This window comes from Bos indicus, chromosome 5, assembly GCF_029378745.1.
Source record: "Bos indicus isolate NIAB-ARS_2022 breed Sahiwal x Tharparkar chromosome 5, NIAB-ARS_B.indTharparkar_mat_pri_1.0, whole genome shotgun sequence".
Classification (NCBI taxonomy): domain Eukaryota; kingdom Metazoa; phylum Chordata; class Mammalia; order Artiodactyla; family Bovidae; genus Bos; species Bos indicus.
Window position 1 is genome coordinate 44,301,941 of NC_091764.1, and position 27,859 is coordinate 44,329,799.

Genomic DNA, 27,859 nt, shown 5'->3' on the forward strand with positions numbered 1-27,859 from the left:
AGGGAAGCCTCCATCTTTTATTAATCAGGCATTCAATGACATGCTCATTTTTACCTATAAGTCATGGACTTGAAACATTTTCCTTGGGAGATCACACATGCAAGAAAAAGATTTGAATTTAAGCTATCGCCTCAGAATTCAAAGATTCTGACTTGTGGCAAGACACCTCAGGGTGCTACTCCAGAATGACTAGAAGTTTAGCAAATTTTCTCTCACTTGAAAATCAGAACGTCCTCTGGAGCAGAGTCTCCTAGAACTCCAGTTCAGAGAAAAGGAATGGCATAGGGTTTACTTAATCTCCTGTGTCCACACAGGGTGACTAAAACGAGGAGAGGGTGCACACACCAGGCAACAAGCAGACCTGTGGCCATTGAAGACAGAGGAGCATCCAAGGTAAGACTTGTTGCCTAGAAAGATCAAAACCAACTCTGCTAGATAAAGGAACTCTCTCCCAGACACAAAGCCAAAACCCAACTTCTTAGGACGTTTACAGAGTTCTGATGTTTTCTGTTTGTGTGCAAACTTTTAAAAATGCAATTCTCACCTTTCTCGGAAAGTAGAAGAGGAGCTTTCTAAGTTCAGCAGCCACCAAGTGAGTGACAAAGAACTTTGGAAACCATAACTAAGATCAGAAACTGTAACTAGTATAGGAAGGTCTGTCTTCTACCTGGTCATTCTAATCTTGTAGAATTAAAGAGAAAGATATGCCGAAAAACAAACCAAAATGATACCAAAACCCAAAAACTTTCTCAAATCCAACAAAAATCAAAAGCTAAAAACCCTGCAGATGGAATTAATACAGTTCACTTGACAGTTATTTATCCTGCCCACTCCTTTCCAGCATCATCTCCACCATCAACCCCCGGCCCCATATCTCCCCCAATCCTTATAAAAGCTGTTTTCTTAACTCAGCACTTAATTAAGCAAGTAATGATTCACTCCAGACAAGTGTATACTTTCAAGAGTTTGCATACTCAGTTTCCTGCATTTCTTTGGAGAGGCTCATTCTTGCCTTTGCAAGTATTTGGTGGCTCCTGGGAACTGTGACTTCTCCCTGAAGCTAGTCTTTGCCTAGATCCAGGGAATTCCCCTACTAACAATAAGCACAATGAACACATTGTTTAATTATCTGCTCCATCATTTTCTTGCAGGAAACAGAATCTATATACGAAAACACAGGTAGGCCTCTCCTTCTATGTACCTTAGTATGACCCCTTAAATGGAATGCTCTTTGCCAACAAAGGTCCGTCTAGTCAAGGCTATGGTTTTTCCTGTGGTCATGTATGGATGTGAGAGTTGGACTGTGAAGGCTGAGCGCCGAAGAATTGATGCTTTTGAACTGTGGTGTTGGAGAAGACTCTTGAGAGTCCCTTGGACTGCAAGGAGATCCAACCAGTCCATTCTGAAGATCAGCCCTGGGATTTCTTTGGAAGGAATGATGCTAAAGCTGAAACTCCAGCACTTTGGCCACCTCATGCGAAGAGTTGACTCACTGGAAAAGACTCCGATGCTGGGAGGGACTGGGGGCAGGAGGAGAAGGGGACAACAGAGGATGAGATGGCTGGATGGCATCACTGACTCGATGGATGTGAGTTTGAGTCAACTCCGGGAGTTGGTGATGGACAGGGAGGCCTGGCGTGCTGCTGATTCATGGGGTCGCAAAGAGTCGGACACGACTGAGTGACTGAACTAACTAAGTGAACAGCAACAACAAAAGGATGATACAACACTCTGACATCAAGCCTGTTCTTCCATTTCCCACAGATCCCAACTCTACTAACTGGTCTGCTTTCAGATCAACTTCCTGTTAGAGGCACTCTGATGGGCCCTTAATAGGTAGTTTTACTGAAGTGTTGGGTAGAGCTTACAGGAAAAGCAGGTGGACAGGCAGGGGGGCCTTTTACTCACTCCTAGAGGGGCTTTGGGTGAACTGCTGGACTTCAGTGAATTTCTGTTTCCTCATTGGTAAAATGCCAATGTTGACAATACATTTTTCAAGGGGGGTTAAGTGAGCTAATACATATTAAGCTTTTCAGAATAACACCTGGAACATGGCAAGCACTGTCTGAATTTTCTATTACAGTACAGAAGGTCCCCAACTTTATGATGGCTTACGACTTTTCAACTTTATAACGGTGTGAAAGTGGTATGCATTCAGTAGAAAATATAAAATGTGATCTTTTCCCAGGCTAGTGATATTTTTTTTTTATAGGGGTAAACAACTGTCACGCAAGTGTATGTTCCTCAGTTCTTTGTCTCATCACAACAAAGATTTGGAGTGATGGACATTAAAGCCCCCTCAGCATGTCACAGCTCTCGGGCCTTGGATAGACTGTGTTATAGCTCTCAGGTCTTGAATGGACCATGTTATAGCTCTTAGACAAATCAGTGTTACAGCTCAGTGTTACAGCTCTGTTTTATTTAGAAGATAGCAGGAAAACCCATCTTCGAAGAGTTAGGGCACGTCGATCCACAGACACGAGGAGAAAAGCGCCCCAGCACGTGGGGGAGAGAGAGAGAGAGAGAGCTAGCTTTGACTCCTCTATTTATATGTTTATCTCTCTCTGGGCCTGTCCTATGTAAATTGGGCCAGCCAGGAGTGTTGTTTATTTTACCTGAGGTCCTCACTCTGGTCCTCGGACCTTCTTTTGTTCTATTTTCGTGGGCTTTTCCCTTACTTGTCTTTTAGCCACCGCCATTTTGGACTCCTTTTCCCTATTCTACCTACCTAACATTCCCTCCTCAAGAGATGAGAGGCCCAATTCTTTGGGAATTGGGGCGTCGAGGTCTTTCTGGCTACTTCCTGCTGAACTGGGATGGTGAGGGGTATTGGGCCTCCCCCTCTTGCTAGTCTCAAGCCTCAGAGTCCTTATAGCAGTGTCTATCTAAGGGTGAGTGATATTTTCCGTGGTCGGCTGTAGTTTTATATCTTTGTTGAACTGGCACTGAATGTTGTAGCTGGATGACCTGGGCAGAGACAAAACAGGTTAGACAATTGACAGTACATGGAATAATCATAAGCATCATCAATATAGCATAACAAGGACTAGTAGGGACATTAGTCAATTTTAAATTCACATCACCAGGATGGCTCAAGTCCCTCCTTGTTCAGGGATCAGAAGATCTATCTCCTGTCTGTTTTGGAGTACAGTCTCTGTCAAGCTGTGTTGGCTCTTTAGAGTTATCCTGATAAATTTTATCCCCAGAATCCAGATTTTGGGGGTGTTCATTAGAATGGCACTCATTGGTAGTCCTGAATAGGTATCTGAGATCTTTCAGGGGCTCACGGGTGTATTGAATATCTTCTTCTATTTTCTTCCATGGCTTGACCCGTGAGTAGTGGATCCAGGAGTCATGTCCTGGTACCTTGACTGCTGTGGGGGTAGAAAGTATTACAGGGTAGGGGCCCTTCTACGTGGGCTGGAGTTGAGCCTTTGGGGACCCATCTTTCCAGACTTTAGTTAGGACTTGAGTCCCTGGACCATATAGTGGTGACTCTTTAGAATCTTTTGGGTCCTGGTTCATACCCCACAAGTGTATATCCTGTTGGAATTGCCCACTGGCTATGATATAAGACTGGAGGGTCTGAACCTCTGGATCTAGGAAGAGGTCATTGACATAAACAAAAGGTCTCCCATATAGCATCTCATAAGGACTAAGACCAACCTGTTCCTTAGGGGCAATGCGGGTGCAGAGGAGAGCTACTGGTAAAGCCTCCTTCCATCCGAGGGAGGTCTCCTGGGTTATCTTTTTTATCGCTGATTTTAAAAATTGATTGGCTCTTTCTACTTTTCCTGAAGATTGAGGCCTCCAGGCACCATGGAGATAATAAGTAATGCCCAATGCTTTCGAGACCCCTTGGGTGACCTTAGAAGTAAATGATGTCCCATTGTCACTTTGTAATGACCTGGGCAGACCAAATCTTGGAATGATTTCATGGAGCAGTTTTTTTTACCACCTCCTCAGCCTTCTCAGTCCGGGTAGGAAAGCCTTAAATCCATCCTGTAAATGTATCTATCATGACTAATAGGTGTTTATACCCTTGAGAAACTGGCATCTGGGTGAAGTCCATCCGCCAGTCTTCTCCTGGGTAGGCCCCACGTCGTTGGACGGGCTGGGCCAGCTGAGGTCTTCGAGCTCCTTGGAGGTTGTTTAATTGGCAAATGAGACAAGAGGAGACCACCTGTCTTATAGTTGTTTGGAGGCCTGTTCCTCTGAAGGACCTTTCTAGTAATCTTTGGAGGGCCTTTTTCCCTAAATGAGTAGTGGCATGTAAGGAGTTAACCAGCTTCCATTGGAGGTTCCCAGGCAGAAAAAGGAGTCCCTCCTTTCAGAACCACCCCATATGATCTTCTTGAAAGCCCTCGCTCTTAGCTTTAAGAGTCTCACCTTCAGTATATGAAGGAGTTTCTGGCAAATTAGTCTGTGGAACTAGGGTGGCAATCCCTATTAGTTCATGGTTCTGTAATGCTGCTCCCCTAGCTGCCTGATCAGCTGCTTGGTTCCCTCGTGCCACTTCCATGCTCCCTTTTTGGTGCCTTTTATAGTGGGAGACTGAAACCTCAGTGGGCAGATGGACTGCCTCCAAGAGTAGAAGAATCTGATCACCACATTTGATTGTGGACCCTCGGGTGGTCAAGTGGCCCCATTCTTTCCAAATAGCTACATGTGCATGTAGCACCAGACAGGCATACTTGGAGTCAGTGTAAATGGCTATTTTTTTTCCTTTTCCCAGCTCTAAAGCTTGAGTCAGGGCTATGAGCTCAGCTAATTGGGCTGAAGTACCTGGTGGCAAAGGCTTAACCTCTATGGTCTCAAAATTGGAGACTACTGCATACCCAGCTCTTCTTTTTCCACCCAAGACAAAGCTGCTTCCATCAGTGTACCAGATTTCCTCAGGATTGGTCAGAGGATCTTCTGACAACCCCTCTCGGGGTTTTGTCCAGTGGTCCAAGGTTTCTAGACAAGAGTGAAAGGGAAGAGAGCCCTCGGGGGTAGGCAGGAGGGTGGCTGGGTTAAGAACCTCACAAGGGGATATAGTGAGGCCTGGATTTTCCATCAGCATTACTTGATATCTGAGGATTTTTTGATCAGACATCCATAAATGGCCTCTCCCATTTAGGAGTTGTTTTACTTGGTAGCTGGTAAAAATAGTTTGCCCCCAAAGGAGAGTTTTAAAGCATCTTCTATCATGATTGCAATAGCTGCAAGATTTCGAAGGCAGGGGGCCCAGCCTCGGGTAGTTGGATTGAGCTTTTTGGATACATAAGCTACAGGCTGGGGCTCAGATCCCAACCTTTGAGTTAACACTGTCAAGGCTATTCTCTCTCTTTCATGGACATAAAGTTGGAATGCTTTTTCTGGGTCTGGCAACCTCAAGGCAGGTGCCTGAGTTAAGGCCTGTTTTAGTGTAGTCTCTGCCTTCTTTTGAGGAGTTCCCCACATCAGTGGGGTTGAATCATCTCGTTCCTTTAAGCTTTCATATAAGGGCTGGGCAATTAGAGCATAGTTGGGTATCTAGATTCTACAATATGCAGTTAGCCCCAGGAAAGCTCGCAATTGTTTTCGAGTCATGGGGGAGGGCAACTGGAGGATTCCTTGTACCTGATCAGAGGACAGCCTCCTGGACCCATGTGTAATCTGAACTCCCAGGTAAGTGACCTTTGTCTTGACCATCTGTGCCTTAGCACGGGAGACTTTATATCCCCTTTCTGCCAAGAAGTTTAGAACCTGAATTGCATGTTGTTGGGCACTTTTCTCATGTGGAGAGCAGATTAGTAGGTCATCTACGTATTGTAATATTTTCCCATTGGGTCCCAGGTCCAGATCTAGAAGGTCCTGGTTAAGGGCCTGTCCAAACAGGTGGGGGCTATCTCTGAACCCCTGAGGTAATACTGTCCAAGTCATTTGTTGGTGTTTTTCTCCTGGGGCCTCCCACTCAAAGACAAAAAGATATTGGGATTCTTTAGCTAGTGGTATGCAAAAAAATGCATCTTTGAGATCCAAGATTGTAAACCACTTGGCACTGGGTGGGATTTCTCCCAAGATTACATAGGGATTGGGTACTGTGGGATGGAGGGGGACTACAGCTTCATTTATGATCTGGAGATCTTGAACCATTCGCCAGGTTCCGTCTGTTTTCTTTACTGAGAGCATTGGGGTGTTACATGGCGAACTGGAGGGGACCAATAGCCCACAAGCAAGGAATTTATTTATTAAAGGCTGTAGTCCCTCTCAAGCCTCTCTTTTGAGAGGGTATGGTTTCCGGTTAGGAAACCGAGTGGGATCTCCAAGGACAATGATGACCGGTTCAGCTTGGTGGGCTCGTCCAGGAATCGTCTGGTCCCACACCTGGGGGTTAATTTTGTCTTCCCATAGTTTTTGGCCCCTCTCTATTGAAGGTGTAATGGGTTCTTTAGTAGTAACCAGGAGCTGTAGAGCTTTAGGGGCTGAAAAACTTCCCATCACAAGGGAGTATATCTCTTCCCAATAAGGGAGTAGGACACTCAGGGACCACCAGAAACTGGTGGGAAAATATTTGTCCATCCCAGCAACAAAGAAGTGCTCGGGTGAATCTTTTAGTAGTTGCTTTTCCTGTAGCACCCAAAATGGTACAGGTTTGGGAGGAGAAGGCTCCGGAGTAGGAGATCAAGACAGAGTAGGTAGCCCCTGTGTCAACCAAGAAATTTTCGGACCTACCTGCCACATCCAGTTGCACCCTTGGCTCCAGCCCCGTGATGGTTATCTGTGTCAGGCAGGCTGGCTGGAGTGGGCCGCTTCAGTCCTCTTGAACCATCATGAGGGTAGGCTTGGCACTTGACCTTGAGGCTCTTGGGTCTCGAGGGCAGACTGCCGCCCAATGTCCCAGTTGATGGCATTTGTGGCAAGCCATTCTAGGAGACTGGTCACGGTTTGGACACTCTTGGCCCAATGCCCCGCCTGTCTACAGATCAGGCATTTGTCTCGTGCCTTGTCCTTCAAGGACTCAGGGTTTGCCATAGGGCTTCTCTGGAGAGCGGCCAGCATCTGGGCATGCCTTGTCTCTTTCTTTTTCTCCCTCTCCTGGGCCTTGGCCTCCTTCTCCTGTTCTCTGTTATAAAAGGTATTGGTGGCTGTCTGGACCATCTCATCTAAAGAGGCAGCAGGGTCCTGCTGTTGTAGCTGTTGTAACTTAATTCTGATATCTGATGCACATTGGGACAGGAATTTGTCCTTTAAAATCACCTGTCCTTCGTAAGAGTCTAAGTCCAGATTGGTAAACTTTTGGAGTGCCTCTTTTAGCCTTTCCAGAAAGGCAATGGGGTTCTCATTGGGCTCTTGAGTTATTGTTGAGACCCGGCCATAGCTAATTACTTTTTGTTGGGCTGTTTTCAGTCCTCTCTTCACACAGATTAGAAAATGATCTCTTTCCCAGGTGTGCTCAGGGTCATTATAATTTCAATTAGGATCGGAGGCAGGAACTGCGGTTTCCCCTACTGGATATCTATCACTGGACATGTGAAGCCCTGTTGCATATCTCTGGGCTTCCTTTAAGACCCTAGTATGTTTAGGGTCAGATAAAGTTTGAGTAAATATGACCACGATGTCTTTCCATGTCAAGTCAAAGGCCAAGGTAATATGTTGGAATGTATCTATATATTTGCCTGGGTCATCTGTATAGCTTCCCAGGTCTTGTTTGATCTGTCTTAGTTCTAAAAGGGAGAAGGGCTTATGGACCCGGGTTGGTCTGAATTCTTCTCCAGTTTCAACTAAGGGACATACTCGAGCTGGCTTTTGTGGAGGGGGTGCTTCCAGATATGGGGGCACGTTTGGATACAAGGAAGGAGCACCAGGCAACTCGGGAGCTGTGGGAGGTGAGCCTTCACGAGGGCGTTCCTTTTCTTGGTTGCCTGTGCCTAACACCATTTGCCTAGTGGGCTCACTTTTAGGGTGTACAACAATCCCATACTTAAGACAGAGTTCCTGTATGTCTCTTAGTCGGAAGAAAATTTGGACATAAGGGATCTCTGTCCACTTCCCTTGTCTTTTGCAGAATAATTCTAATTGCAGGATGGTATTGTAATTTAAAGTTCCATCCTCAGGCCAGTGTTCCTCGTCCCCCAGTGGATACTGTGGCCACACAGTGGCACAAAAGAATTTCAAGCGACTTCTCCTTAGAGCTAGAGGGTTGAACAGCTTCCATTTATCAAGGATGCATCTCAAGGGCATCTGCTGGGAGGTGGATTGGTTATTTCCCATCTGAAAGACAGTCATGACAGGGAGAAAAGAAAATGACATCTTTCGATTTTTATGGGTGGACTTCCTTAGGGGTGAGTCTTTCTGAAGCTTATCCTACCCAGAACTGTTGCAACCTGAGAGCCAGGCGTCCCTGGGTCAGGGATCAGATCCCCAGGCAGGCTGAGGCATGACAGCCTCCTAGAGATCCAATCCCTGGGCAGGTCGAGGCGTGACGGCCTCCTGAGAATTGGGTCCCTGGGCAGGTCGAGGCATGATGACCTCCTGGGACCCCTGGGACTGGCGGATCCCCGAGCAGGTTGAGGCATGACAACCTTTTGAGGACCAGATCCCTAGGCATGTCAAGGCGTGATGACCTCCTGGGACCCCAGGACTGGAGTTGGGTGTCCCCAAGGTCTCCAGTGTGACCAGTACTGGGTAGGATTAGGGGATTGGATATTATAAAATATTTTCCTACCAAGGCCAGATATTTTCTGATTGTCTCTCCAGAAGATTGTAGAGGCAACCTTATGGGTCTGGATGGGGCTCAAGAAAAGAGCATGAAACAGGAGGGAAGGGGGCAGAGCACAACCTTTGAAAGAATGATATAGCACAAGGGTATAATGTAAACCAATTAAAACCATTTGGGTCCAGATGACAAGTCAAATTCAAGTAAACCTTAATCCCCGATCTATAAGCCAACAGACACACCCAGAGGTGGCAGGACAGCTCCAAGGCACTGTCAAAAGATGGAGGAGTGGGTGGGTCCCCAATGGCCGGGATGATCCTCTCACTCATTAGCATGTGAATTCACCACGCTCGCAAAACCTAGCCAGGCTGCCATTCCACGGCCAGTACCCTGTAGAGTGGGCGCTTCTCTCTGAATCTTAACAAGTCTCAGTTCAGTTCAGTTCAGTCGCTCAGTTGTGTCCGACTCTTTGCGACCCCATGAATCACAGCACGCCAGGCCTCCCTGTCCATCATCAACTCCCAGAGTTCACTCAGACTCACGTCCATCGAGTCAGTGATGCCATCCAGCCATCTCATCCTCTGTCGTCCCCTTCTCCTCCTGCCCCCAATCCCTCCCAGCATCAGAGTCTTTTCCAATGAGTCAACTCTTCACATGTGGTGGCCAAAGTACTGGAGTTTCAGCTTTAGCATCATTCCTTCCAAAGAAATCCCAGGGCTGATCTCCTTCAGAATGGACTGGTTGGATCTCCTTGCAGTCCAAGGGACTCTCAAGAGTCTTCTCCAACACCACAGTTCAAAAGCATCAATTCTTCGGCACTCAGCCTTCTTCAGAGTCCAACTCTCACATCCATACATGACTACAGGAAAAACCATAGCCTTGACTAGACAAACATTTGTTGGCAAAGTAATGTCTCTGCTTTTGAATATACTATCTAGGTTGATCATAACTTTCCTTCCAAAGAGTAAGCATCTTTTAATTTCATGGCTGCAGTCACCATCTGCAGTGATTTTGGAGCCCCCCAAAAATAAAGTCTGACACTGTTTCCACTGTTTCCCCATCTGTTTCCCATGAAGTGATGGCACCGGATGCCATGATCTTCGTTTTCTGAATGTTGAGCTTTAAGCCAACTTTTTCACTCTCCACTTTCACTTTCATCAAGAGGCTTTTTAGTTCCTCTTCACTTTCTGCCATAAGGGTGGTGTCATCTGCATATCTGAGGTTATTGATATTTCTCCCGGCAATCTTGATTCCAGCTTGTGTTTCTTCCAGTCCAGCGTTTCTCATGATGTACTCTGCATTAACAAGTCTACCTCTTATCTATCGCTTTGACTCTCAATGAATTTTTGCAATGAGACCTCAGAGCCTGAGCTTTATTAGGTCCTGAAGCCGGGCACCCTGGGGTTTTGGTCAGGTTCAAGTCCCGACCCGGAAAGAGAGCTGAAGGACAGGAGGAAAAAGCAGTGGGAAAAACGTGTCAAGGAATCTCCTTCATAGCCCGCCAGAAAATTTGCTAAATATCTGACCGGTGCTCAGTTTCATTGGTCTGATCCTTGGCACAGAGAAGAGAAAGGACAAAAGAACCCCTACCTGCTTGTGTAATAGCTACTGGAGCTCAGCAGATAGCGCCTTTGGGACATGTTGAGGAGCAGTCTCTCCAGAGTCCCTCAGTTGTGTTCCCTGTCGTCTGCTTGTTCGCAGGAGGTTTGAGGAAACAAGAAACGAGAGATTGTAAAGGAATTAAGACTTCGTTAGGCATGTCCCTCCAGCCATAGGAGCAAGGACCTCTTACCTTAACCAGAGGTCTTTTGGAATCTGAGACTGGGCCGCATGAGCTTTCTACTGAGTTTGTTTTTCTCTGTCTCAGTTTCCAGCACGATGGGCCTTCCCTTGCTCTGGGTTTCTTCGCCTTCCACATCTAGCATGGGAGCTTTGCTGAGTTGGGCTCCTGCTGTGCTTGGCCTCTTCCACGCAGAGGTGGTTTCAGCCAGGTTAAACCCAAGTCACGGCACCATAGATGTCACGTAGTGTATGTTCCTCTGTTCTTTCTCTTGTCACAACAAAGATTTGGACTGATAGACATTAAAGCCCCCTCAGCGTGTCACAGCTCTCAGGTCTTGGATAGACCGTGTTATAGCTCTCAGATCTTGAATGGACCATGTTATAGCTCTTAGACAAGTCAGTGTTACAGCTCAGTGTTACAGCTCTATTTTATTTAGAAGATAGCAGGAAAATCCATCTTCAAGGCGTAAAGGCACGTCGATCCACAGACACGAGGAGAAAAGCGCCCCAGCGCGTTGGGGAGAGACAGCGAGCTAGCTTTGGCTCCTCTATTTAAACATTTATCTCTCTCTGGGTCTGTCCTATGTAAATTGGACCAGCCAGGAGTGTTGTTTATTTTACCTGAGGTCCTCACTCTGGTCCTCAGACCTTCTTTTGTTCTATTTTCGCGGGCTTTTCCCTTCTTTGTCTTTTAGCCACCACCATTTTGGACTCCTTTTCCCTATTCTACCTACCTAACAGGGATCAAGCCCATCCCCATGGAAAAGAAATGCAAAAAAGCAAAATGGCTGTCTGGGGAGGCCTTACAAATAGCTGTGAAAAGAAGAGAAGCGAAAAGCAAAGGAGAAAAGGAAAGATATGAGCATCTGAACACAGAATTCCAAAAAATAGCAATAAAAGATAAGAAAACTTCTTCAGCAATCAATGCAAAGAAATAGAGGAAAACAACAGAATGGGAAAGACTAGAGATCTCTTCAAGAAAATTAGAGATACCAAGGGGACATTTCATGCAAAGATGGGCTCGATAAAGGACAGAAATGGTATGGACCTAATGGAAGCAGAAGATATTAAGAAGAGGTGGCAAGAATACACAGAAGAACTGTACAAAAAAGATTTTCACGACTCAGATAATCACGATGGTATGACCACTCATCTAGAGCCAGACATCCTGGAATGTGAAGTCAAGTAGGCCTTAGAAAGCATCACTAGAACAAATCTAATGGAGGTGATGGAATTCCAGTTGAGCTATTTCAAATCCTGAAAGATGATGCTGTGAAAGTGCTGCACTCAACATGTCAGCAAATTTGGAAAACTCAGCAGTGGCCACACAACTGGAAAAGGTCAGTTTCATTCCAATCCCAAAGAAAGCCAATGCCAAAGAACGCTCGAACTACCACACAATTGCACTCATTTCACATGCTAGTAAAGTAATGCTCAAAATTCTCCAAGCCAGGCTTCAGCAGTATGTGAACCATGAACTTCCTGATGTTCAAGCTGGTTTTAGAAAAGGCAGAGGAACCAAAGATTAAATTGCCAACATCTGCTGGATCATGGGAAAAGCGAGAGAGTTCCAGAAAAACATCTATTTCTGCTTTATTGACTATGCCAAAGCCTTTGACTGTGTTGATCACAATAAACTGTGGAAAACTCTGAAAGAGATAGGAATACCAGACCACCTGACCTGCCTCTTGAGAAACCTGTATGCAGGTCAGGAAGCAACAGTTAGAACTGGACATGGAACAACAGACTGGTTCCAAATAGGAAAAGGAATATGTCAAGGTTGTATATTATCACCCTGCTTATTTAACTTATATGCAGAGTACATCATGAGAAATGCTGGGCTGGAAGAAACACAAGCTGGAATCAAGATTGCTGGGAGAAATATCAATAACCTCAGATATGCAGATGACACCACCCTTATGGCAGAAAGTGAAGAGGAACTAAAAATCCTCTTGATGAAAATGAAAGTGGAGAATGAAAAAATTGGCTTAAAGCTCAACATTCAGAAAATGAAGATCATGGCATCCGGTCCCACCACTTCATGGGCAATAGATGGGGAAACAGTGGAAAGTGTCAGACTTTATTTTTGGGGGGCTCCAAAATCACTGCAGATGGTGACTGCAGCCATGAAATTAAAAGACACTTATTCCTTGGAAGGAAAGTTATGATCAACCTAGATAGCATATTCAAAAGCAGAGACATTACTTTGCCAACAAAGGTTTGTCTAGTCAAGGCTATGGTTTTTCCTGTGGTCGTGTATGGATGTGAGATTTGGACTGTGAAGAAAGCTGAGTACCAAAGAATTGATGCTTTTGAACTGTGGTGTTGGAGAAGACTCTTGAGAGTCCCTTGGACTGAAGGAGATCCAACCAGTCCATTCTGAAGGAGATCAGCCCTGGGATTATTTGGAGGGAATGATGCTGAAGCTGAAACTCCAGTACTTTGGCCACCTCATGCAAAGAGCTGACTCATTGGAAAAGACTCTGATGCTGGGAGGGATTGGGGGCAGGAGGAGAAGGGGACGACAGAAGATGAGATGGCTGGATGGCATCACTGACTCAATGGATGTGCGTCTGAGTGAATTCTGGGGGTTGGTGATGGACAGGGAGGCCTGGCGTGCTGCAATTCATGGGGTCGCGAAGAGTCGGACAGGACTAAGCGACTGAAGTGAACTGAACTGAACACAACCAATATACTTACAACCATTCTGTACCCAGACAACCATTCTGTCTTCCAATTTCCGAAGTGTATTCAATATATCACATGAGATATTCAACACTTTATTTTAAAATAGGCTTTGTGTCAGATGATTTTGCCTGGCTGTAGGCTAATATATCTGTCCCGGAAAAGTTTAAGATATGCTGGGCAGAACTATGATGTTTGGTAAGTTAGGTATAGTATACATTTTTTGACTTACTATATATCTAACTTACGATACGATTATCAGAATGTAACCTCACCATAAATCAAGGAAGACCTGCAAATAGATTCCCCCTTTTTTCAATAACCCAGAACTCCTGATTAAGATCACCTGACAGAGTCCCAGAACACTGAAACTTCTTGAGAACTAATTTTGCATCATAAGAATATTCATTTAAACAATTATCAACTGATAGCAAATTGCTAGGGCAGGAAGCTAACACCTTTTAAGGGATTTAAAATTCCAAAACATCCCCACTACACCTTGAGATGAACTTACAAAAGAATAGTTTTATAAGAGTAGTTATATTCTGTTTGTGTTATCCCTAAATTCAGATGTTGACATCCTAAAGCCCCAAAGATGATATATTAGGAGGTGCGGCACTTGAGTGATTCTCAGGTGATGAGGGTGCAGCCTTCATGAATGGGATTAGTGTGCTCATGAGACAGACCCCACAGAGACCCTTCCGCCTTGTGAAGAGCAGCAAGAAAGCCCTGGTGATGAACCAGGAAGAGGACTTGCAGAAGAATCCAGTGTGCTGGCGCCTTAATCTTGCACTTCCCAGCCCCCAGAGCTGTGGCAAATAAACTTTTATGGTTTATAAGTTTAAAATAAAAGTAGAATAGTTATTTCTTGTAACTATTATAAAAGAATAGCTGGATCTAAACGGTGTTTCTTGCAAGATGGAACAAGTTAAGTATACCTATTCAGATGGCTGAAGCATTTTACCAATATTTGTGGAAAAAACTTTTACTTGTCTTTAATAGATAATCTTGTGGAAGCTGTGGACAAAATCTGAAGAAATGGAGCTTACAGAAATATCAAATAGCAATTTGTTTTCTTAAAAAAACCTGTCTCTTATTTTTTTGTTTTTTCCCAGTTCCATGTTTGCTTTGGCCAACATTTATCTTTTTGGATGCTTAGATTTCAAAGACATGGTAAGGTCAATATTTCCAAGGGACTAAGAAAGAATTTCGAAAAAGGAACTCAGAGGCATATTTGCCTATTACCAGAAATCTAGGATTATTACCATAATGTTTTTCTTTTCCTTAATGGTTGGATAAGAGTGTTCAGTAATTTTTTTTTCTGTAGTACCTGCCCCAAATATGGGAAGGTCTGGACCTGGTGGAGTCAGCTTACAGGGAGGGGACAGTCTATCAAGCCTTTCTATACATTTTCTTGACCTTCGTCAAAACTATTTCCTCACTATCAATATTTCCATAAGTTTCACACCAACTTGAGTGCCATCTTCAGTTCTTGACATTTGGTTCTCTGATTTTCCCTTCCTAAACATGTTAAGGAAATGTTTTGTATATATACAGCCAAGGTATTCTGTATATACTTCTATCTTCTTTCTTTTCTTCTTCCTTTCTCTTTCTTTTTTTTCTTTAATCTGATCTTCCTATAGGTACCAAGAGGACATTTGTTTAAGAGTAGAGCTCTCTTTAAAATCCTTTAGCAGGCTTACCTAATGATTCAGTGGTAAAGAATCCGCCTTCCAATGCAGAAGACATGGGTTTGATCCTTGATCCAGGAAGACCCCATATGCTCCAGAGCAACTAAGCCTGTGCAACATGACGACTGAGCCTATGTTCTTGAGCGTAGGACCTGCATTACTGAGCCCGTGATCCCAACTACTGAAGCCCATGTGCCCTAGAGCCTGTGGTCCAAAACAGGAGAAGCTACCACAGTGAGAACGAGAAGCCCACACACTAGAGAGTAGCACTTTCTCTGCACGATTAGAGAAAAGCTCGCGAGCAATGAAGACCCAGGACAGCCAGAAATAGAATAAATTAATTTTAAAAAATCCTTTTAGAGACCCCTGGTGGTAAAGTAGTTAAGAACCCTGCCAACACAGGGGACACGGGTTTGATCTCTGATCTGGGAAGATTCCACATGCCGTGGGGCAACTAAGCCCATGCGCCACAACTACTGAGCCCAGGCTCTGCAACTATGGAACCTGGGAACCTGGATGGAGCCCATGTGCATAACAAGAGAAGCCCCTGCAACGAGTTCACCCACTACAACTAGAGATAGCCCCCGCTAGCAGCACCTAGAGAAAGCCTGCGTACAGCAAGGAAGACCCAGAGCAGCCATACATAAATAAGTGAATAAACAAATAAAATGTAAAAAGTCTTTTAGGTGTACAAGTCCAAATCTTCAATGTATCTATTTCAGTTCTGACTCCAGCCAGTGAGTATTTTTACGGCTTAAAACCAATATTAGGGTTTACCCATGGACACCAGTGGTGTTCTCTAAGAAATGTAGCCTTCTCAAGATGCAGAGCCTCTGCAGAGAAAGCCTAAGAAAGCAAAGACCTTCCTCATCTCAGGTGACAAACCTCTATCTCCCACAAAGTGAGATGTCTTAAATCACTGACCTCCTAACCTGGGTTACCAGAAAAGTGATAATGCTGTGTGAATTTTCCCCTCAAAACCAGGCAATGAAATTAGAGACCAAAAAGGCCCCTTATGAATTTGGACACTTTATTAAGACACACTTCCCTGAGAGCCAGCATGTTTGGACAGAGAATGCTGCCTGTCACTTCATGTCTTAGGCTTCTAGCTGGCTGCAGATGCAAGTGTGACAGAAACTGTACCCTGTAAGGGCAGAAACCGGAGGGCACATTCTCACTGGTTATAAAGCCAAGCTCTCAATACATAAAACAAAACAAATGGAGAGTCTCATCTTATAGTTTTTCATCCTTATGATAAAGGAAAACATGACTCTATCTGAGAGGCCAAGAATCGGTCACCATAGGTGTTGATTACCAAAATCAAATTCACAAGAGTCATGATTCAATATCCATTTTCACAAATGTTTTTCTCCTGCCGCTGTGAATTTGGAAAGGGACAAACAGAAATCTTTATCCTTCTCTCTTGACTATGCTCTATAGACAGAGATTTGCGAGACTGACATGGTAAGACCTCTTACCTTCTGCTGGTCTGTTGTCGGTTATCCCATATCTCAACTGCAGTCTCCAGGGAGAGTGGAGTGTCCCAGCCTTTTGCTGTCCCATCCTCATCACTAGAAACTGTACAGGAGGAAACATGTGTTTCCTTTTACCCTTTTCAGCTTTTCACTGTGGCTCTGTAACCAAAGACAGATTAACAAGAGAAAAGGAAACAAGTATATTAACATATACATCTCATGTATACTTGTAAGAAATGCAGGGATGACTAACTCGAGGAGGAAGACAGAATTTGGACTTACAGATTATCTTAACCAAAGAACAATATACTTTTAAGTGAGCAACAAGACAGAGGAACAGAGTACTAGGCTTCCAAGAGTGGCAAATTGTGGGACAATAAATACATTAGAGAATAATGGAAGATAATAGCTAGTCAGCAAAGGCTCTTTTGCAGAGTCCTCAGGTGCTGTCTTGGGGCTGATAAGTGTCTAGTGTTTCAAATGATAAATTTCTGCACACATTTATGTTTTACTTTCAGGAAAATAGAGGGAGGAAGAGGACTTTTCTTGAATCTGCTTCTTCTCAACTGCCTCAGCTCAAAACAATCCTTGTGCCAAAGGGGAAGATTTTGGGTGACACAATTCTGCTATTCTTTTGTAGGTTTTACTATACTGTTTCTTGCTTTACAATGACACTTTATGTTCTAACATGAGAAAGTGAAGTAAGACATTGTCAGAAAGGACTTAGCAATGTTCACATGAGGCTTACTTATAACAGTAAAATATTGATTTACAAAGTAACTACTGAGAAACAACCAAAAGAGTCAGCATAGGAATCTGTGATCAACGTGGTGCTTTGCTATCCACCTATCAGAACAACAGGCAGTGTGTCACATTCTTTGTGGAAAGTGTACATAAAATACTTTTAAGTGAAAAAGATGAAGACATCGTAATGAAAGCACATAAAAAAACTTAGTGCAAATGAATATTAATCAAAGATGGGAGCATGTTTTCCATTGTGTAATATGTTCATTCAGGGTTTTTTCCTTTCTAGTTGCTCACATTCATAATCAAATAGGAGGAAGTTCCTCTTTGGGCGATAGAGCTAATGCCAGTTCTTTCTGAGCAATGTCTTCAAGCAATATCATTTCATGATTTTCTTGCAATTAACTCTTGGGACATCAAAACTTTTAGCGTAAGTGAAGCAATAAACATTCCCTGCTTTCCACGTGTCTCCAAGGGTGGAGCTCCCAAACTGGTCAGAAAAGACGGAAGGGAAAAGATGTTAAATAGCAAGTCCAGCTCACCTGGTCAACTTGGACATTTGGCTTCCGTCAACATGAAGGCTCTCCTTATTCTGGGGCTTCTGCTCCTTTCTGTTGCTGTCCAGGGCAAGACATTTGAGAGGTGTGAGCTTGCCAAAACTCTGAAGAATCTTGGATTGGCTGGCTACAAGGGAATCAGCCTGGCAAACTGTAAGTTAACTATTCTTCATCCTTCCAAATAGTCAGCCAGCTGTGGAACAGATACTAACTGAGGAAGAAGAATAAGAAAGGGACTTTGAGTGAATGGCTTTTTTTTTTCCTTGAAGGGTTTGTACATTTACAATGGCTCAAAAACATCAGCTCAGAATCAGATGTACCCAGGGAAGGATGGAGGCATGGGAGGGTCAAATTTTATACCATTCTAAGCATGCCAGGTCTTGCTGTATTCCTCTAGTGCCACTAAACTTGCCAGCTGGTACTTGTAGGGTGACTACAAGATATATTTCAGCCCTCAGCCATTTTCCAGCTTGCAATTTGGGTTCTGCAAGCAAGAGTAAGGCAGTATTTTTGTCATTTTTAATCCCCCTACCATGATGCTGGGTTTTTAACAGCCAAGTTTTTTTAAAAGTTACATTGAACTCTTAGAACAGGGACTGTAGGAACCTGTTTCTCCTCAATCAATAAGGATCCCTGAAATGTAGCATGCAATATCATTCTATTATTCTGACTCTAATTCATTAGTTATTTGTCATTTTCTTCCACAGAATTCAAGATGTGCCCTAAGGAAAAGTTCCTTTGTATTTCAGTCCATTGTATTTTTCAGAGTGAATTCAGACATTTCCGCTCCTTAACTATTTTTTAATACACGAGCAAATGGCTAGATGAATGGATGGATGATATAGTCTTTCCTATCCTATGATTCGTATTGTCTGGATTCTAATTTGATATCCAAATTCACCTTTAGGTATCATAAGAAATTTTCTTTCTCCTAGTAAATCCTTGGAGAAGACAATGGCACCTCACTCCAGTACTCTTGCCTGGAAAATCCCATGGACGGAGGAGCCTGGTAGGCTGCAGTCCATGGGGTCGATAAGAGTCGGTCGCGACTGAGCAACTTCACTTTCACTTTTCACTTTCATGCATTGGAGGTGGAAATGGCAACCCACTCCAGTGTTCTTGCCTGGAGAATCCCAGGGACGGGGGAGCCTGGTGGGCTGCCGTCTATGGGGTCGCACAGAGTTGGACACGACTGAAGTGACTTACCAGCAGCAGCAGCAGTAAATCCTTATTTTTCCTAGTACAAATGTTTTTACATTAGTATATGCATCTGCTGCTAGTGACCAAACCCATTTAACCACTCTGTTGATTTTTCTATTCTAGGCTCAATCTTACCTGGGGCATGGGAGCAATGGAAGACACAGCTATTTTAATATTTTTTACAACATGTTATCTTGTTTCATTAGTATTAGCAAATGATTTGCTAACAAAAGAATTCTAAGGGCCCGTAAAACCAAATGTTAAAGTATTTACAAGTAAAATATATCTTTATGCTTCTAAAATAAGTCATTAGTAAAATAGAATTGTGCTATGAAATATAAGTCATATGATGTTGCTGTTTATTACTAAAAATACATTTTTTTTTTCAGGGATGTGTTTGGCCAAAGTAGAAAGCGGTTATAACACACAAGCTATAAAGTATAGTAGTGGAGGCAAAAGCACTGATTATGGGATATTTCAGATCAACAGCAAATGGTGGTGTAATGATGGCAAAACCCCAAAAGCAGTTAACGGCTGTGGTGTATCCTGCAGTGGTAAGACAAGATACTGTTGAGTGATGGCACAGGTCCCATTTGGTGGTACTTATAAGAGGAGAGATTTAATACAAATGAAAAGGTCTTGAAGAGTTCATGAGGGACCCAGAAACACTCTATCTTAACTTCTAGAAACTGCTTTATCACCTACCTCATAATTCCTTAAGTAAGAAATTAAAAAGCTGGTATCATAGAAGGTTGCTCTTTGCTAACATACAAGAGTTGGAATGATCTATCACTGTATTGTAACTGGACATGTTGATGCCTTGTAAAGAACAATGCCATTCCTACTAATTTACCTGGTTGGGAGAGGTTTAGGGATAATTTGGTTGTCATATTTTTAAATTTTTTAAAAAATTTTAAAATTTTGTCATATTTACTTCTTTTATGTATATATTATACAGTAGGGGTTTTTGGCTGAGTGATCTTAAAGTGAATTAGAAACATTATCACATTTCATTCCTAAATTCTTTAGTTTGCATATCTAAAACATACACTTCCTATTTAAGCACTGTCATTCTAACAAGTTAATATATGGATTTGTTTTTAATTGGGGTGAAACAAATATTCTATTGAGTTCCTTTTAAAACTGAGATAACATATGCAATATTTAGGGCTTCCCAGGTGGGGCTAGTAGTAAAGGACCCTCCTGGCAATCAGGAGATGTGAGATACAGGTTCAATCCCCGGGTTGGGAAGATCCTCTGAAGGAGGGTATGGCAACCCACTTCAGCATTCTTGCCTAGAAAGTCAACATGAACAGAGGAGCCTGGGGGGCTACAGTCCATGGGGTCGCAGAGAGTCACACATGCACGTGTGCACATGCAAAATTTACTGCAAAAAATATTGGAGAAGTATGCAAATTTGATATTGTTTAATTTTTAATATTAAAATTCCTAATAAAGAAGATTTGTTTCTGGACATATCTTTTATATACAGTTAGTTTAGTTTAAAAAATTATTTGTATTATACAATAATCTGTGGTCATTGAATAAAAGTTCTACTACCCAGAGACTTATGACCACGGTAACTTGTGGTCTCCACATCTTCTTTCAGAATACACATCACTCACGTACATGAATGTAAAGCTATATAATCCACATTTGTACCCACATACAAACATGTAAGCAATATGCTTCAACAAAAATGAAATCGTACTATATTTACTACTTTACAATTTGCTCGTTATTGCACAATATCATTTTTCTCAACAAATATCAATCATATTAATTTTTCTGGATGAATAGAATTTCACTAAATATTCTAAAATTTATTAATCCAACTCTTGTATTGATACATACATCTTGGGTACATCACTTATTACTTTGCTTTTTTTTTTCCATTTTTTAAATTTATTTATTTATTTTTTTTACTTTTAATTTTTATCAAAATGAATCCGCCACAGGTATACATGTGTTCCCCATCCTTAACCCTCCTCCCTCCGCATACGATCCCTCTGTCAGCTTTATTCTCTTAGGGCACATCACTTATTACTTTTCTTGTTTTGGAATGAATTTTCACTAGTAGAACTGCTGAGCAAAAAACTGCTAGACTGGTTTCTGCTTGTTTGTTTTTGTTTTGTTTTCAAAGTGTCCACTGAAAAGAGAACCTTCTATCATGTTAGTTAATAGTTTCAGAGCTTCCAAATGACATTGGCAAACGAAAAACAGAATGTTTTATTTCATGCCAAATGGGATAGAATGGAGAGAGAGAGTTTTCTCCCAATATTCACAGATATAGGGACTCTTAAAAAAGTAATTGTATTTGTTCTTTCCTCAGCCTAAGAGAATAAAGCTGGCTGAACCTAAAATTTACGTGAATTTCTGTGAACATTGTCCTCATTTCCCACCACCTCTTTTTCAGCTTTGCTGAAAGATGACATCACTCAAGCTGTAGCATGTGCAAAGAAGATTGTCAGTCAGCTAGGCCTTACAGCATGGTATGTTATTTCTTTGTTTTTGTTTTCCATAGAGTGTTGTTAAGATATAATTGACACACAGTACTTCATAAATTTAAGGTGTACAGCATAATGACTTAGTACATCATGAAATGATTATCACAGTAAGTTTAGTGAACATCCATGATCTCAAAGGATACAAATTTAAAGAAACACAATGCAATACTGTTAAGCAATTATCCTTCATTTAAAAATAAATTAAAAAATTAAAGAAACAGAAGAAAAAAAGTTGTGATGAAAAATCTTGTGATTTACTCTCTAATCTATTTTAGTATGTGAGACACAGCAGTGTTAATTCTATTCATCATGTTGTATATCACATCTCTAGTGTTTACTTATCTTATAATTGGAGGTTTCTAGTACTTTCCAATGCTTTCATCCAATTCCCCACCCCTCACCCCACCCACAATACCCACAATTGGTAACCACAAATCTGATTTCTTTTTCTGAGTTTGTTTGTGTTTCAAGTATAATGGACCTTCAACACTATGTAAGTTCCCTTCACAGAGGAAGGTATGGGTTAAGCATGAAAGGAGAGATCTGGGGTCTTCCCTAGTGGTTAAGATTCTATGCTTTCAATGCAGGAGGAGGGGGTCTGGGACCTGGTTGGGGAACTGAGATACCACAGGCCATGTGGTGTGGCCAAAGAAAGGTGTGTGTGAGAGGGTATGGAGTGGTTTTATCTTACTGTTATCAGAAAAGTGTGGGAAGATTCTCTGAGACCAAGGGAATTGAAAATGGAAAATCTAAATATTAAGATTTATGCTAAACAGTGTATTACATAAACAATCTACTTTCACGTCAATTTATTCTAAGGACTTCTAGAGTTTTTAAGTTTTTCCACACTCTACCAATTCCTTGTCATATCTTAAAATTATTTTTGAAAGTAAGTAAATATGGAATACGATTTGCAGTTGTGTTGTGGACTACACAAGACTCAACATTTGTGTTCAGCATTCTGTGAAGCCTTGGGGAGATGTGAAGGCCTTGTATACATGTCTCCAGCTGATAAATGAGCACTATTTGGATCTGTCTGTAGCTTGTATTTCATGGACTGATTAACTATTTTGTTCTCACAAAGGATTTGAAGTATGTATAACACAATGAAGATATGTTTTAATCTTATTATCATTTCTTTTACCTTTTTCTACAGGGTGGCATGGAAAAACAAGTGTCAAAACCGTGATCTCACAAGTTACGTTAAGGGTTGCGGAGTGTAACTGTGGAGTTTTCGTCTTCAGCTCATTTTGTCTCTTTTTCATATTAAGGAAATAATAGTTGAGTAAAAGGTTATACTACCACTCTTTCAAACAAATAATGTTTTTACCGAAGCAGGAGCATATGGTCTTTCTTCTAAGAGGCTGACATTTACCTCACGTGTTTATTGTTTGATATTGGGCCTACAACATTTTTCAGCTTGCTAACAGAACTAATGCTGGTGAATATTTGTCTAAAATCTTCATTATCAAATGTATCTCTGGTACATTTAGTTTCTCAAAGAGATAACCCAGACTTAATCTTAAATGATATAAGTACTCCCCAATATTCAACAAAACAGAACAAAACAATGCTATGCTAAGTCACTTCAGTCGTCTCTGACTCTGTGCAACCCCATAGACGGCAGCCCCCCAGGCTTCCCGTCCCTGGGATTCTCTAGGCAAGAACACTGGAGCCGGTGCCATTTCCTTCTCCAATGCAGGAAAGTGAAAAGTGAAAATGAAGTCACTCAGTCGTGTCCGACTGTTTGTGACCCCATGGATTGCAGCCCACCAAACTCTGTCCATGGGATTTTCCAGGCAAGAGTACTGGAATCGGGTGCTATTGCCTTCTCCATGCTAACAAAACTAATGCTGGTGAATATTTGTCTAAAATCTTCATTATCAAATGTATCTCTGGTACATTTATTTCTTAATCAAAGAGATAACCCAGACTTAATCTTGAATGATATAAGTACTCCCCAATATTCAACAAAATAGAACAAAAGAATATCTCTAAGCAAATTGATCCAGGCAAAGCCCCACCTGAGTAGGCATGTGAACTTTCATCTGTTCAGTCAAAAAGAGCAGAACGTCAAATGGCTAAAAATGAAAACAGCCTGATCAAGAATTTTGTTTTCATAAGTGTGACCTTTGGTTTAAATGTTTTAGTAGAAATGTTGCATTTAAACAGCTTTAAAAATAAACTCACAGTATATACATCAACCTATTTTAGCCTTTGTAAAGAACTCATTTAGGCATCCTGCTGATCCTGAAGGAATATAAAGAAGGATTAGATGAGCTGTTGATTTTCCTTAGTTTTATTAGCTTAAGTTCATGAATTATGATTAAATTCAGAGGGAGATGAGTTTGCAAGCGTTGAATTAATTGCTATTTAATAGATGTGAAATTATGCATGTTGTAAAAGAAAAACATTTTCATTAAAAGCTTTGCAATTCATACTTTGTCTTCCTTTGTTTAGAGCCATTTAATGTCTCTGAAGAAATACATATGTATTGGGAAATAATGATCTGACACTTAGTATTTCCTACATTCTCACCTGTATTGAAACAGGTGGATATTGCTAGAGAAATCCATAAGCCTGCTGATATCTCACTTAATGTTTTAAATGTTTAATCTTTTTTGGCTGTGCCATACAGCTTCAGGGACCTTAGTTCCCCAAGAGGGCTTGACTTCTTACTCTAAACAGTGAAAGCACGGAGTCCTAACCATGGAACCACCAAGGACTTCCCCTCACTTAAAATTCATCAATACAAATCTCAAATGGGCCCTCAAGTCTACCTGGTCATCATAGTCACTTCTCTGAAATCCTTCTGTGTTGGTGTCCTCACTCTCCACAATGAGTGTCACTATTTACTTCCCTCTTTTCAAAGTCCCAGCACACACACCAACCCCTGGCCTTCCATACTCTGCTCTGAGCAGATGACCTTACAGTCCGCCTTACAGTCTTAAGTCATCTGTCAGATGATATTACACTGACAGAACAGAAGCAACCTCATACAAAATCCTCCCTTCCTGGCCAGCATAACAGAGTTAACATCTTTCCCTGGGCCCGCCCTCCCTTCTTTCCCCTTTATCACTGGGATGAAGGGCTTCTGCTCCTCAAATGGCAGTCTCCAAATGCAGTCTTCATCACAGCCCTCTCACTACTCCAGTTTAGGCTGAGGGTTTCCTGCATCCCGAGTTTCTCCCTCTGCTGGATCATCCCCAGCACTGCACGAGCTGCCCTGGGAACGTTTCACCTTACAAAGAACTCTCCGTAGGCTCTACACAACCCTCTAACTGCTGCGGCCAGTGCAGCACGTAGGGATCAAAAGTGGTCGACGCACAGTTCGGGAAAAATAAACCAGAGTCAAAATTAAAGTTTTAAAGATGGGACCAGAGAACCCAAGACCTCTTAGATCAAGAGCCCTGTTCTTCGGAGCCACATCACTTTTATTTAGTGTCTTGGCAACAGAAAGCATCTGTTGTGCAACGATGAAGTCAGCCTCCTGTGTCCCTGGTCATGTCTCCCATTTTATTGATTACTTTAAACTATCTTTGTTATTTTCTTTTACAAGGGGTTTCATCTAGCTGGAGGGCATAGACCTGCATATGGAAAACATCTTGGGAAAACATCTTGGTGTGGGCACAAGCAGCGATCTGAACCTGAGCTGACCTGGCGTTCCAAGATCCACACTACGTTTTTCCTCAGCTTACCAGGGCATGATGACCCCAACTAATCAACCTCATGTACTTTTGTTTGGGTTATGCTGTATTGCTATATTTTGCTTTTATTCTTTTCCCATGGTGATGTTCTCATGGCTTAGCCAGAGCAACATATGGCTGACTATTAACCCCTGCAACCACCTACAACATTTTCGACCCCCGTTCATAACACTTCTGGGATGAGATATCTATATTTACCCACTCCACATCCTCACCTCCCTTTCTCTTTTCATCTCTTCTGAATTTGACTGCTGTCCTCTCTCAGCTGAAAACGCCTCCAACATGACTCCTCCCAGGATGCCTTGGGGCCAGTTCTAGTGATCACCTGATTTCTGTTCATGCTATTTGATGTCTCGGCAGCATTTGACAGAGTGAACCACTTGCTACTTCTGAAAACTTTTTCTTCCTCAGCTTCTCCTGCTTTATATTCTGCCTCATTGATGGTTTCTTCTCAGCCCTTCTTGGCTGGCTGTTTCTCTGCTGATTGATTTTTAAATGTTGGAGTGTCCCAGGGCTGAAGCCTATAACCATATTAGACATGTTTTATCTATTCATATATTTGTCTCTTTCAAAATAGAGTGTTTCCTACTTTTTGAAGTGCTTCCCTGATACTTCAGTTGGTAATGAATCCTCCTGCAAGGCAGGAGACCCCAATTGGATTCCTGGGTTGGGCAGATCTGCTGGAAAAGGGATAGGGTACCCACTCCTGTATTCTTCGGCTTCCCTTGTGGCTCAGCTGGTAAAGAATCCGCCTGCAATGTCGGAGACCTAGGTTCGATCCCCGGGTTGGAAAGATCCCCTGGAGAAGGGAAAGGCTACCCACTCCAATATTTTGGCCTGGAGAATTCCATGGACTGTATAGTCCATGGGGTCACAAAGAATTGGAATGACTGAGCAACTTTCACTTTTCTTTTTGAAGACTGAAATAATCTGTTTCCCACCAAATTTTCAAGTACAGTACAGCCTTCTGTGTTTTCTTAACAGTTTGAGAATATACTGCCAACATGGTGCCCAGTGGCTCTGAATTCTTCAGTGTGTAACTCCTCAAAACATCATCCAAACCAGGATGTGAACACGGACAAATTCGGACCACCTAATCATTTGATCCTATGCAATTTCATCAAGTGTCCCATAAATCCTTCTTAATGAAAAGGTCTAATTCAGAATCGAGTGTTATAATTTGGCTGTCATGTTTTTCAGTTTCCTTCGATCTAGTTCACTTCACCTTTTCCTTGACTTTTATGACTTCAACCCTTTTGAAGATGAGAGAGTCATTTCCTAGGCAGGTTGATAAGGAGTCTAGGGATCCCCAAGGAGAGAGGGGTCTGGAATTCTCAAGGAGGAAGAAAGGACAAACTTTTTTTCTTTCTCCACATTCCTTAGGATTATATAACAATAATGTATCTTGCCTAAGGACAGTCTCTGGATTAAACCTTCTGTTATCTTAAAATGTTAATTCTGGGAGTAAGTCTGGTGAGGTCCTTACAACCTCCAGACATTCTTTGGGTTCATTGGAGAGTATATGACTTCATTGTTAACACTAGCAAGCGGGTACTCTTTCTACCCCCTTCTGATGCCTATGTCAGAAGCTTTCTCTATCTCCTTTATACTTTAATAAAACTTTATTACACAAAAGCTCTGAGCGATCAAGCCTCATCTCTGGCCCCAGATTGAATTCTTCTCCTCCGGGGGCCAAGAATCCCGGTGTCTTCGCGTGATTCAACAACAACCTTTCATCTTGGGGGCTCGTCAAGGATCCTTCAGGACAAGATAAGGAAGCTTGGAGCTTTAGTTCTTTGTTCTCTTAGCGAACACGTTTTCTGCTGTGCTTTACTAACTCTACAGTGTGCTTGTGTGAATGAATGGCATGCCCTGCGTGAAGCAAGTAAGGAGCCCTGCTCTGCGGTTCCACGGTGATCTCATACGGCTTATGGCAGAAACCTGTCGGGGCGTTATACTGACCTGCCAATGCCAAGAGGCACCCAATGTCTGCTTCAGGAACCGACCAGAAATGGGCAACAAAGCATGTGGACAGAACTTTCCTTTCTCGGTCAAACTTTTCGGTCTCTTTGACCATTTCATAACTCCTTGGGAATTAGAAGTAGTAACCTAATCTATTGGATCATAGACTTTCAAGGGACTTGTGATCTATACTGTTATTGTACTGTGGTTTAGGTCCCAAACTTGGATTGGTATTCAAGAAAGCACCTAGCCTCGTTAGTAATCGAAAGTTAGGAAGTTAGATGAAGTTCTAGCTCCAAGAACATCTCTGAGGTTAAAGGTTACTCAGATTGGGACTGCAATGGGTTTTTTTTCTTTGGTAATGCCGGCTCTTAGTGGATCAGAGGAGGCTGTTATACTGGTGTGGTGATGCTTGGAAAGAACATCTCAGTTTTATGTTCGCGTTGGTCTTATTGTAGTCAGGAAATACTCAGGGTCGTGCACAGGCACTCAGGCGACGAATGTTTCCCCTAGTAGTCTTAGCTTGGGAGGCATTCCAGAAGGTTACTCTGATTCACCCCGGGTGACATCAGAGGCAAGCAAGGTTAAAGGTGAAGAGCCGGACGTCAAGTAGGGATGCTCTCAAGTCTACCCCTGGTACATCCCCACCCCATTTCGGTGGTAGAACTGGGAGGGACGCGGACTGTGCCTGCGTCGGTAAGGGACAGACTAAGTCCGACCAGGAAGGAAAAGCTTTTGGTGTAACGTCTGTCTACACCCCCATCTAGAGCAGGGAGGGACGCCTCCGGTAGAAAAATGGCCTTGGTCGCTTTTTTCTCTCTTACAGATGGGAGCTAACAATTCCAGCCTCACTCGTTTGAACTGTA

The 27,859-nt window shown here is 42.6% G+C and overlaps 1 protein-coding gene and 2 long non-coding RNA genes across 3 annotated transcripts in view; 1 reads left to right on the forward strand and 2 right to left on the reverse strand.

Moving 5' to 3' along the window:
• Positions 1–372: 372 nt before the first annotated feature.
• On the forward strand, positions 373–23,762 carry LOC109558397 (lysozyme C, tracheal isozyme-like). Its single transcript, XM_019959829.2, has 6 exons — positions 373–393; positions 16,835–16,952; positions 17,536–17,770; positions 19,207–19,371; positions 21,234–21,309; positions 22,481–23,762. Exons 3-6 carry the CDS (start codon positions 17,578–17,580, stop codon positions 22,545–22,547), a joined length of 501 nt encoding a protein of 166 aa, XP_019815388.2. The 5' UTR covers positions 373–393; positions 16,835–16,952; positions 17,536–17,577; the 3' UTR covers positions 22,548–23,762.
• On the reverse strand, positions 8,142–17,685 carry LOC139183123 (uncharacterized). The gene is made up of 3 exons (XR_011566608.1): positions 17,603–17,685; positions 16,320–16,475; positions 8,142–8,238 (listed from the first exon to the last, which is right to left on the reverse strand). It is a non-coding gene; the product is annotated as an uncharacterized lncRNA (long non-coding RNA).
• LOC139183122 (uncharacterized) overlaps positions 17,713–27,859 on the reverse strand; it is a 57,424-nt gene continuing 47,277 nt past the window's right edge. The window contains exon 3 of the long non-coding RNA XR_011566607.1: positions 17,713–17,828. This is a non-coding gene — a long non-coding RNA (uncharacterized lncRNA). The remainder of the gene's footprint in view (positions 17,829–27,859) is intronic.